Source organism: Cinclus cinclus, chromosome 1 (assembly GCF_963662255.1).
Source record: "Cinclus cinclus chromosome 1, bCinCin1.1, whole genome shotgun sequence".
Lineage (NCBI taxonomy): Eukaryota > Metazoa > Chordata > Aves > Passeriformes > Cinclidae > Cinclus > Cinclus cinclus.
The window spans coordinates 44,505,846-44,518,628 of NC_085046.1; the positions used below are offsets into that span (position 1 = coordinate 44,505,846).

Consider the following 12,783-nt stretch of genomic DNA (forward strand, 5'->3'; position numbering starts at 1 on the left):
ATGATGCTGTTTTTTTTCAAGAAAATACATTTCATAAATGTAGTCCAAACTTGTCTATCAATGCTTTTAAAAAAAATTATCTCAGCCTAAGCTTTTTTCTAATTGAACCAAGACAGTATTTGTGTAAGACAGGTTTATGAAGACAAATCTGTCAACAAAGACATTTGTTTGAGGACATGTTATGGGTTTCCATGTGCTTTAAGCAAATCAGTTTTACTTTTCTCTTACAGAGGCCCTGACTTGAGAAACATTGGGGGGTTTTGTTTTATTAATAGGGTTTAAATGTTTCCATAGATGTCTCCATGTTGTTAGAAGATATTGCATCAGCTAGTTGTTCCTTCATTTTGGTTGAGGAAAATGTGTTTCCCTTTGAATTTTTCAGATTAATGGGAGCAGAAATAGGATATTTATATAAAGGCTTCTGTCTCTTAAGAGAACAGAAAATCTTGGAAGATTTTTACTGCTCTACCACCCACTTTTGAAAAAGACAAAGAAAAGAAACTTCTTGTTTACCTGCATCCATTCAATTTCAACTTGTCTAGTCTTTCCTGAGGGCCTTTGTTTCCTTGCTTACCATATTTCAGATTGCTTACTCAAAAACCTTTAGCCCCCATTCCACTGAGTCTTGGTAAAAATCCAGTAAAGTGTTGGTAATGGATTTATTCACACTTTTAAAAGATCATATTTCCTAGTTAACATGCCCGTATCATGACATAATGTTTTTAGCCAATGATGCAGCCATCAAATGCAACTTATTTCCCTGGACAACAGCAGAACTAATGCTACTATATGTATTATATAAAGATTGAAAAAAGCAGTAAAATTATCCATGATGGCTGAACAGGTTTTCCAGTGCATATTTTTGCTGAATGAGCACAGACGGATATAATATATTTTGATCCCATCATTCAACCTAGAATGACATGAAATGTGGGTTTACACCATTATTTATCTTACTAGAAGAAAAAAGCTCAAACTGTTACTTACTATGCATTTTCTTCAGAAATTTCATTGAATGTTGTTAAGAGAGCATGTGGTTTCAACAGCAACACTAGAAGATAAATGTAAAGGTAGCATTTTGTCTATACTGTGAGGAAGAGTTGTAAGCAAGATAAGGAAAAGGCAGATAGAATACCCAAAGGAACAGATTATCAAGGCAGCTTTACAGGTTTTGGCAGAAGACATAGGAAGAACAGCATTGCTTACAGGATTTTGCTTGCCTAGGCTACGGGTCAGGCAGTCACTGAGACTGTCTGTGCTTGGGATCAGTCTGGATGCAGAGATACTAAGTCTGGGCTGAGTGCAAGAACTGACTGGGAGACTCTGCTGTGCACCTTGAAAGAAAACTTGTGCTCATGAAAGGTGTGCATGCAGTCCTACACAGTGTGCAGTGCTACATTAACACATGCAGAAAGTTTAAAATGACGACTCCTGGCAGTAATTTCCTAATTTGCTTCCATGGACCTGTGTGGAATGCTCCTGGTGACATCCAGGATACCAGGCTAAATGTAGTCATTCTCCCCAGTTCAGTGTAGTATACTGGCAGCCAAATTGTGCAAAATGTTTGAACTCTACATCCCTGAAATTGCTTGTCTTGAAAATGTAACTATATATGCCTCTCATTTCTGGTGTTTACTTGCTGCAGCTTCTCTCCAGTTCATGCATAAATTGTTAACAGTCCAGTTCCAGAGAGTCCTCCAGCTATCCCAACAGAGCTGCATTTACTTGATACAGATCTGGATTTACTTAGGCTTCAATTTTTCTGGCCTTCTTCTAAAATCACCCTTCCTAAAAGCAGAGTCTTCATTAAGGCTAGTCAGTTCTCTCTAAAAATGTTGATAAACAAAGGCAAAGGACAAGCTAGTTCGAGCAGAGAAGAGTGAAAATTTTGAGCAGGTCTCATCCATTTACTAGTAGGAACTGCATATTGGTTCCATCTGGAAAATTGTGCATTCCTGTAATTAAACACATTGGGCATCCCTACATCTGTTTGATATGCTATCTTAAACAGAAGTCTTTCTTCACATAAACTGTATTAAACGTGCCATGATACCACTATTCTATAGGATATCTGTCACAATCTTGTATCCTAAATGTAAGCAGTGACCTGTGCTGACTTTCTTGCAGAGTATGTTGTCTAAAAAAATTCTGTGGATATTACTTTGTTGTTTCAAGCTACTGTTAAATTGTATCATCCTTTATGTTTGTCTTTTCACTTGGGATAACATGAGGGAGAGGAGCAAACGAACACGAGTCCTTCATTACAAACTCTCCTTTTTTCCCCACCTCTGTTATCTTGTCAAGCTGAATTTCTTTGCCTGAACTGGCTTTCTAAAATCAGTGGGCTGGGCATAAGCAGGCTGAAAAGAAATACAGATGTGTAGTGAGATGTAGGTGTGTAGTGCTACTGCCCAGGGCACATGAGAAGTGACACATGAAGCACAGCCTGGGGCTGGATGGTAAAGGCTCCTTGTGTTGAAGCAAGTTGGTAAACCTACTGTGATCCTCTTAAGTACATTAATGCCTAAAAAAACACCTGTGCCCAGCAGAGAAGGCATGGTAGAGAAAAAAAGAAGAGGTACTGTCGTGGTTTAGCCATAGCTGGTGACTGAGCACCACACAGCCACTCAATCAGCTCCCCCCCACAGAGGGGAGAGAATTGTAGGCATTAAAAGTGAGAACTTGTGGGCTGACATGAAAGTAGCTTAATAATTAAAAAGATACCATAAGAATAGTCTTAAAAATTCTAAGGAAAAGGGAGAAAAATACCCAAACAAACAAACCAGGGAGAGAGAAAAATACATGCAAGGAGAACAAGTGATGCAAATGAAAACAACTGCTCAATGCCAACTAAACAATGCCCAGACAGTCCAGGAGCAGCATCCACCCCACCTCTCCTCCTCAGTTCTATCGCTGAGCATGATGCCATATGGTGTGGAGTATCCCTCTGGTCAGCTTTGTACCCTCCCAACTTTCGTGCACCTCCAACCTGTTTGTTAATGGGTGGGATGAGGAGTAGAAAAGCCCTTGACTCTGTGTAAGTGCTGGTCAACAATAACAAAAACATCCCTGTGTTACCCACACTGTATTCATCACAAAACCAAACCAGACCCCTCCCCCCCATGCTGGCTAATGTGAAGAAATTTAACTCTATCCATGCCAAAACCAAGTACAGGTACTAAATCAGTGCTTGCGTTCACAGTTTCTCCTGCTGTTCTGTTTCGCATCCTCACAAGGCGCACACTTAAATCCTGGCTGTCTAAATCACCCTTTTCTGTAGCCACCTCTCTCAATGTAGTTTTATCAATGTTCTTAACTTCTTCTTCTTTGCACGTAAAGAAATTGGTTGCCCTCAAACAAACCAGTGTCCAGATTCTCAATTAAAGCATCGGATTAGCAGCAGGATTCATTTCAGCTTGTTGCTGGGGAGGGTGGTATAGTTCACTGTTTTTGTTTTACAGCTGGGTGGTTTGGACCAAGACAGCCTAATAGGCCAAACCATTCTGTGTGATCTCCTTCCAGAGTTTGTGTGAAAGTTTTGCCAGGAGTCTGAGTCAGTCTGTTAACATACAGACACAGGCTTCACCACTCCCAGCAGCAGGTACCCACATAAAAAGTATGGGTTGTCCACAACACAGTGTCATTAGACCCATGTTCCCATTTTGTGGAGCGTGTTGAAACAGGGGAAAGAGGTATGGAGCACAGAAATCAAACACACACAGGCTTGCAGTTCTTTCAGAGCCAAGACTGCCTCTTACAGTTCTTTCAGAACCTCTTGATTATTAACTAAGCTGAGCTCTAGTACCATCTGACCTAACTCAGTGTAGTCTTTTGAAGTCAAGACAGTTGGGATCAGGTAACTGTGCTGACAGAAAATGAAGGCTCTGTTGACCTAGGTTGTACTAGTATCAAGTATTAGGGAGGGCAATTCTGGTATAGCTAGGATATAGCTAGTGATAGTATGATCACAGTGTGATGGGTTCCAGCTCAAAGATCCTAGCAGTAAGGTTGAAAATCATGGATAGGTCAGAGTAGAAAAAGTGCACCATGCAAACAATACCAGACATATGTCTGAGCCACTTAACAACAAGGATAGCATAATGTGAATAGTCAGTGGTTAGATTTTAGAGATTTAATCAGGTGTGTCATTATTGGTATGGTCATATGATAGTATATAAGGGGGTCTGCTGGTCGAAGTTATCCCAACACTTATTTGGAAAATAGTTGGTGGAACAGAGTAGGTTTAAGGCAAATGTAATTTGGGGCTACAAAATATAATCTGGTTCATAGGGTCTAAACCAGATTGGCTATCATGTAGCATCCTGACCTCTGTTTAAGCCCTTTGATTATTTAAGTTCAAATACACAAAGGCCACCTTGGACAGTTGCAATTACTTGTTATCTGCTTTCATTTCTGTTGTAAACATAATTGATGAGTAACACAGGATGTTACAGAAAACTGTGGCATAGACTAAATTCTGTTGTAATAACCAACAGCAAATTCCACTTAGGGGGTACTCTAGCCTGTGCTCTTGTTCTTTGGTGCAGTTGTAACAATAGTAAAAGACACTTAAAAATCCAAGTTCTTCTACTCTATGTTTTCATCTTATGGCAGATTGATGTTAATAGACCGATAGGAATAAATATTTAGTATCTTTTCTTACAGAGCATGACTTTTCAGTAAAGAAAAGTATAGAGCTTTTACTCTTATCCTTTGATGAGTATACGTGGGAACAGTATTCAACCATGGTTTATTTCTTCAATTTAGAACTGAAAACTTCAGAGAGTTTTCTGAAGCCAAGGTTCATTGGTTCTTGTCACTTCCAGCCCAGTGCCACTTGAGCAATTAAGCTAGAGCAATTAGTGCTGGTAATGTCATTCAAAGTTGTTGAGTGCTGTCAGTTTGTGACAAGTTTAGGGCTGTATCTGCATTCTGAGGCTGTTCACATCTTGTCTGTGTGGGTTTTGTTAAAAAGACAGCTCTCTAAGTTTGAATATGGTCTCTTAAGGATTTTGGTAGAAGGGAAGGTTGATGTCAGAGTAGAAGCATGTTAAGATATTTGAAGGAGATAAACAGGGCTTAATCTTGTGTGCCAGGAAGTCTATTATTAAAATAGAAATCTCTTTAGAAGAGTTTCTTGTTCTAAATTAAGCCCAGGATATAAATTCCTCTGTGTTTTATCACATGATAATTGTTGAAGACATGATCTTTTAGAGTAGTAAGTCAAAAGTCTTTACTGACTTCAAATCTTGCTGAGTGCATATCATTCCTAATTTTATACAAATAACAGATTTAATTTTGTGAAAAACTTTGCCTAGCTTTTGGCATTAATTTGGCAAATTAATGAGGATCTCATGCAGTCTTTTGTTTTTCTAAAATATGTACACTATATATTAACTCTCAATGTGCAAGCAGAAGTTCTTCAATGTAGCTGTAAAGCAGCAACTGATAATACTTCAGACTGGCTTTAAAGGAGATTTGAAGGCTGTTGTCTTTCAAAGAGTAAAGTGTCCTGTTAGATATTCTTGTTCTGCATGCAGATCATTAAAACCTGCTGTTTGGAAAATCTAAGCATCATCTACCTTCTGTCTGGCAAAACCAAGGGACCTTATTTTAGTTGACACCTTGTAGGAATGAAGTAGGGTGTCCTGGGTTTTGGCTTGAAGTATAGCATGCCATAGAATCATCGTGCTTTATAAAATGAACCACAAGCTCTAATGTATCTCTGTCATGTGGGGAGACATCTAACTGAAAAGTTGCTAATAGAGTTTGCTTAATAACTGCAGTGATAGTTAATCCAGACAACATGATTTTGTCCTACTGCAGCCTTGGTTTATTTAATATTTAGTATTTTATGATGCAAGGCTGTGCTTGCAAATACTATACAATTGACAAATTTAAAAGCTAGCAACAGAAATGCTTAAATCCACATGAAAAGAATGCAAGTTAGGTGTTTAATATATGCACAGTTGGTGACAGAAGTATTTTGAATGTATACCCTGGGAAGCTGCTCTATTACCTCCACCTCTATTCCTCCCAAGGTTTTCCAACTAGAAGGGTCATTTGAGTGTGTGAATCTGCTTCAGGCAAACCAGGGTGCCAGTAACATCGTATCCAAACAAATCAAAATTGGCTGTTCACATAAAACACTCTTAATGACTTATCAACTCTGAGATTAGATCCCCTGAATGTTAGTACAGTCCATAGTTAGGTAGTATTCACTCTTAAAAATCATAGGAAAAAAATGGTATTAGTTCTGATATAACTAGAAAGCTTTTGAATGTTCTTATAATTGTTTTACAAGGGAAGTTACTTTCTGGTATTTCGTTCTATCCCTGTCAAACATGTTCATGTTTATGTTCAATGAATTGTTCGCCTAGGAATGAGGACTGTCTTGGTAAATCTTGACTAAAACAAAATCCCCTACCTTCAGAACTTTGAGGCTATGCACCCATATGTGCTGTGAGCTGAGTTTCAAACATCTTGGATGTATTTTCTGAATGAATTATATAATGGTTTAGTCAGTCTGACACAAAAACCTGAATTCAGTTGAAATTTTATGACAGATTTCTTTTTTTCTTTTTTCCTTTTTTTTTTTTTTTTTTTTTTGACCTAGCTGTAATGAAGGTGATAACTGGCTTTTCTTCCCTGGTTGTCATAATCCTTTCCACATCTTTTTTCATGTGTGTGAGGGAAGGACTGCCTGCTTGGGCACCATTGGTGAGTGCCCTACATTCCATGCATGTAAAAAAAGCTGAGCCATTCTTCCCAAAAAGGGAAGCTCTGGAGAGCCTTGACCACTTTAATGACATGACAATGAATGACAAATTCAAATGAGATTTTTGTATCTTAAACCTAGTGATTCTTCAGTCATAAGATTTCCAGTCATTCTACCAGTGCTAGGAATAGATTAACCAGTATTCATGAAATTTTCTTCTTTAGAAGTTATTAATTTTTAAGATCAGAATACAAAATAATTTTCAGGGCAGTAGTCATGCAACTGATCTGCTCAACGGCCAAATCATTGATTTTCCACTTGATGTAACATTCATAACTCATCAAATTTTGAAAACACTGGTGATCTAATTTTCTATCCTAGCTTATTCTTACCTCAATATTGTTATAGTAGTAACATAAATAATCCCTAAAACATAAACAGTAACAATTAAGGAACAAAAATAATATTAAAAGCAATGAGCCTTTTTTAAAAATGCCATTACCCTAAAGATACCATTTGCTTTATGTCACCTATTTTCAGTTCTTCAAAACAGGAGAACTAACATAGTAATGCTGTGGTGCAAAGAATGCAAATTGAGTCCCAGATTTATGTAGGTAAATAAGGTTTTATGAAGAATCTTTACATCATCATGGGGTATCTTAAGTGCTCAGGCACTCATTCCTGCGTGAAAGGATCTGTACAGTCCTGTGTTTCTTCTTAGCAATATTTTAGAGTTTCAGCATTAAAATTTAAAAGATTATAAAATATGGTTTCTATTTAATCTGGCAATATCGTTGGTCCACTCTGTAAGGAAAAGAAGGAAGAAAAGTCTAATGCATGTACATTTGGTCATATCCCTGGGGAGTCAGTTGTGTAGGTGTGGTACTAATGGGAAAAATGGCTCTCCTGAGACCAATGTGCAGAGAGGAACAAAGAAAACCTTTTTGCTGTACTGAGGGTTTTGCTGCTGGCTGCTTGGTTGCACAGTAGCATTGTTCAGAGGAAGTGCACCTGCTCTAACATTTTCTTCAGCTGGAAGCAGACAGGTTTGTTGAATGCTCTAATTGCTGGTAGGCATGAAAGGATTGCCTAGAAAATTGCTTCCAAGGCTGTCCTTTGATGTTTTGTATGATTTGGAAGTGAAGATTTCTTTTCCTTTATTCATCTTACTAATAGGTGAGAATAAAAAATCTCCTCTCAGCTTTCATTCCAGAAGGTATCATGGCACATTCAGTCTGATTAGCTGTATCATGGGCCAAAAGACTCCTTTTATCTTTTGAAAGGTGTGTAAAACACAAGAATAGTCATCACAGTCCACATTCATAAAGCACTATTAGCTACATGTTCAATTTGTTGCAGGGATCTCTGGGCAGGAGAAATACTCTGCTGTTTATTGGAAAGAATGGGATGACTCCTTCATTTTGATGTGACTGTGGGTTTTGTGGGCTTATACAGGGACAAACAATGTGTACTTGGTCATATCCCAGCAGGCAATTTTTCAGACTTCACTTTGATAGGGATCAAGTCTTAGTGCACTGATTCCTTAGGTTTATTCTGATTTAATCTGTTGAAAATAGTCATACACTAACTGTAAGTTTTATGTTGGGTAGGCATGCAATTATGTCTGTCTTTTTTCTTCTTGGTGGGTATTGGTGACATCATTTACATGTGTGACTATTAGATGTGTGTTATCTGATTTTTGTATGAGGTGCTCAGAACTGCAGCAGAAATTCCAGTCTAACAAAAGAAGGAAATTAAATGTGCAAGATTAGAATTATTTTGAGAGCTTGTTTTATTTAGACAAAACTCCAGGAAATTCAAAACCTGTCCTGAGCTGTCATGTGTCAATAAACTGTTGTGAAAGAGTAATGCTAGTAATCATAAAACCACAGAAGATGTGAGATAGAAGCAGAGTAAGCGTCTTAATGATCCAGGACTATAACTGTATTCTAAATGAAATGTATTTAATTTCCTGAGGAAAGTATTAACAGTGAGGAATAGGAGAAGAAAATGTTGTAGTAAATTTAGTTAATTGATGGAGTATCTTTCAAAGCTAAAATAATTCAAATCCCCAGAGTTTTGACTGCTGTCAAAAGCTGAATGGTGAAAGCACATAATTCTACAGTGTTTCATATTAATCGTGTGTTGATGTTTGTAGAAATTTATACAATGACTTTTAAAAAGAGAACTTATAAAAGGACATTTTTTACTTCATTGAAATCAGTGAAATACTTGTCATTTTTTGACAGTCATGAGGACCAGAAGTTAATATACTGATACATTCCAGTGTTACTACATATGTGCAGCCAAGTGACTGCATAGCAAATTGCAAGTTTTAAAGGTGGTTTGCAAAGATATTATGGTTTTGTTAAGAAACAAAGTATGTTTCATCCCTTATGAAAATCTGCAAGAAATAGATTAAGATCAAATATAATGAGCTCAGTCACTTTGTATTTGAAAGTAAGAAAACTTCTGAACTAAATCCATATTGCCTTGAATTGGATCATATTTTTCTGCTATGTTAGGTGATTTGCAGTTAGGCAAGCTACAGGGGCTGATGTTATTGAATTCTAAAGGAGCTTAAAAAAAATCCCTTCAAAACAAGAAGATATTTTCAGGAAAGTTTTTACTATCATCAGTAAAACAAATCTTAATAACATTTTAATATGGTATGTAGTATTTAATTTATAATGCTCTTCTGAATATATTTTTTGTTAAGCACAGCACTGTTTGACTCTGTAATTAAAGCATATGTGTTAGGTTCTAACTGACAGACCAGTTAAGAAGCTCTAGGTTCCACCTTGAAGTGTCACTTTGTAACGGCCTGTAGAAATTGCTAAATTCTTGTAACTAGGGGTGTTGTGAAAGAGTCTTGTGAGCATGCTGCCGAAAAGTTTAGGATTCAAAGTAGGTTTTAATGTAATGAATCCATGCAGTTAGCAAATTTGATTGTATCCATTTAGCTCTCTTTATGAGCTGGTCCAAAGAGAGTAGAAGAGGAGGTAATTACAGTAATGGAGAAAAAGAGGAAATGTAATAAATATTCATAAAGTATGTAAAATTTGTTTTTATCATATCTATTTTATCTAGGTCACCTTCCACACAGTTCTTTTTCTGATAGCCTATTTATTTTTTCTCTTTTTTTTTTTTGTCTCACTTTCTGTATAGGACTGGCTCATCACGTCCGTAATCTCCTAACAGAAGTTGTGGCCCTGTACTTGGAGACTGATGATAAAAGGAGCACCAAGACAGCAAATGTGCTGCTTTTATCCTTACTTGACATTTTGCAATACATGCTGACGTATACAGCAAACATTGTGCGCCAGACTTTGCAGGTATGGGATTTATTCATGGGGTCTTTACTGCTTTAAACAATTTTTTAGATAGCTTCCTATTACTCTTAGTAACAAGACTCCTAGTATTCTGATTTTACGGAACACTTAGTGTGGTGAAAACTCAATTTGTCTTCCAAGTTTCTGTTTGAACCACTGCAAGTCATGGCATTGGTAGGACTTCTTCCTCCAAAAAAGACATCCACCCACTTAAAAATGGAACACAAAATACAATTCAAAGAAATTTCACATAACCCTCTTAGAAACATATAACGGAAAAGCATTCATCATTTTTTAGACATTATGTAAATCTAGCAAATATTTCTTTTCTTTTTAGATGCTTTGCCAACTTTTTAAGTCAGTCAAGTGGAAGTGACTTCTGTACTTACACTGCAAACAACACATACTCTTCATGTTAGGTTTTTTAATGTTCTTGGGATTATTCACTGAAGAACAGGTATTTGTTAGGTGAAATACATATAAAATACAAAGATTCCAAAGATTGCAGGTAGGTTGTAATATCTTTCAGGACGTGGCTTCTTTAGTCCCCAAAGGCCCTCCTCTGTGGGTTGGTTGTTTTTTTGTTTTAATTCTGTGTTTTTTGGTTTGTAGAGTTTTGTGGTGGGGTTATTCCTCTTTTCATTTTTGGTTTTATGTGTTTTTTTAAAGTAGGTTTAATGTAAGAAGTTGGTGTTGAAAATTGAGCTTTATTCTTTTTTCTACATTGGTTTACTCAAGCAGCTTTGTTTACCAACCACATTTCACTGCGAAGTTTTTGATTTGGTTTAGATGTGTGATGGTACAATACCTTGTCTTTTTAAAGTCCTGTATTAGCAGGTTCTGTAATGATATTTTCATCTAAGAATCACTTAATAGATCAAATTTTGTAGACTAATTGCTTTTTATCATATTTTTGGCATCACTCTGTGTTATCATAGGGAGCAGAATTCTGTATTTATGCTCCACACAGCAGTGGTGAGGCAAATTATTCTGGAGGACACATGAGGAGAGAGGATCTTGCACATGGATTGGTAATACTGAATTGACGGGTCTTACTTAGATGTAAAATTAAATCTGTTTGTTCAAAGCCAAACTCTGTTCTGGCTTTACTTGAATACAACACTTGCTTGATGTACTGAAACCCCAGCTCCAGTTTTGTTTATCTCTTGTTAAAGCAATATGCTTTGCTTTTAAAGGCTGATGAGTAACAGTGAGCAGCTGGAAAACTGAGTTTTGAAGCTTAGGTCTATTCTGTGCTCATATAATATTAATTTTACAGTGGTGTTACTTGTCTTGGCTTACATGTCTTGACAGTATGAAAGAATGGTGGCCATTAGTTATTGACTACATAGTATTGCACTATTCATTTGTCACTAAATGCATCACAAATATTCTTGGACTGTTTTTATGGAGATGTTTCAAATAAGATACTATTTAAATCAGAACTTGTAAAACAGAATCAAATCTTCTTGTATTTTCCATTTCTGAGGCTTAATTTGTCTTTTACCAATGGTAGTACCTTCACTTGAATACTTTTTATTTAGATATTTCATGTGTAAAGTGATAACCTTATCCAACTGCAAAGGCAATACAGTCACCACTTTTCCATTGCTTTAAGTACTTCATGCCAGATGGTGCTGATAACTGTACCCAGGTGCAGGAGAAGAATTTGCTCTTTGTGGTCCAAGTACTTTCATATTAATTTGCACGTCTGTTTTGGAGAAGTTTTGTTATATGTCCCAGAGTTGATCCACATCAGCTGAATAGAATTTGAAATTTCAATTTGATATATGGACTTGATTTTGCGACTCTGGCACAGGTTTCCAAGAGAGGCTGTGGATGTCCCAGCTCTGGCAGTGTTCAAAGCTAGGTTGGATACAACCATGCAACCATGAGCAAACCTGGGGAACAGTGTGGGTGTGACTAGATGATCTTTAAGGTCCTTTCCAACCCCTAACATTCTGTGATTATACGATTCTCCAACTTAATGTTGCTTTAACAGTGGTATAGTGTATATAATTTCTTTAGTGCTATTATTTATTCTCTTTCCAAAGACATAATATATAAAAGTTTAAGAAAGTAAAAATCAGGAATCAAAGATTCCTGGTGGATGGTGTCTGTCTTCTCATTCGTGTACTAACAAGAAAAAGCTGTTTTAAATTTTGCTGAAGTGAAGGTGGCTTACTTCCCTTTCTTCATTAATATAAACATTCCAATTTTTGTCTTCTCTGCACTTTTTGTCCTTCTTGAACTTCAGCATTCCAGGTCATTGTGGTGAGTCTCAAAGACGGAGTTACCAATGTGACTTACTGCCTGAAGAAAAAACTCTTCAGTTCTCTTATATTTAGAAATTCTTACCAGAAGAAAGGCATTCTCCTTTCAGCTCATAAGTATCAACAGTGGAGTTTGAGCAGTAGTGGCACCTGTCTCAGGGAACTTGCTCCTCTGTTCACTTAACCAAATGAAAACCTCCACATATTACACTTGGGCAGTGATTTTTAGGATTGAGCTATAAATGAAACACAATATAAATTATTTTTAAATGTGTTCTTTAGACAAAATGTTTACTTTTTTCCCTCTAACAGATTGACTGTATAGGGTCATGGTCCAAAGCTGGTGCAAGGTAATGACATAAAATGAAAAATCCTGCAAGCTGACCTTTCAGGTGCCCTAGGGCAGGGATTGGTCATAAATAGCACTGCCTAGGATAGTAGTATCTCTTGATGATGGGGG

At 36.9% G+C, this 12,783-nt stretch overlaps 1 protein-coding gene across 2 annotated transcripts in view; it reads left to right on the forward strand.

Moving 5' to 3' along the window:
• ULK4 (unc-51 like kinase 4) overlaps nt 1-12,783 on the forward strand; it is a 209,244-nt gene that overhangs the window by 133,179 nt on the left and 63,282 nt on the right. For both annotated transcript variants that reach the window (XM_062496991.1, XM_062496998.1), the window contains exon 32: nt 9,887-10,053. In XM_062496991.1, coding sequence (XP_062352975.1) covers nt 9,887-10,053 — 167 coding nt within the window. The remainder of the gene's footprint in view (nt 1-9,886; nt 10,054-12,783) is intronic.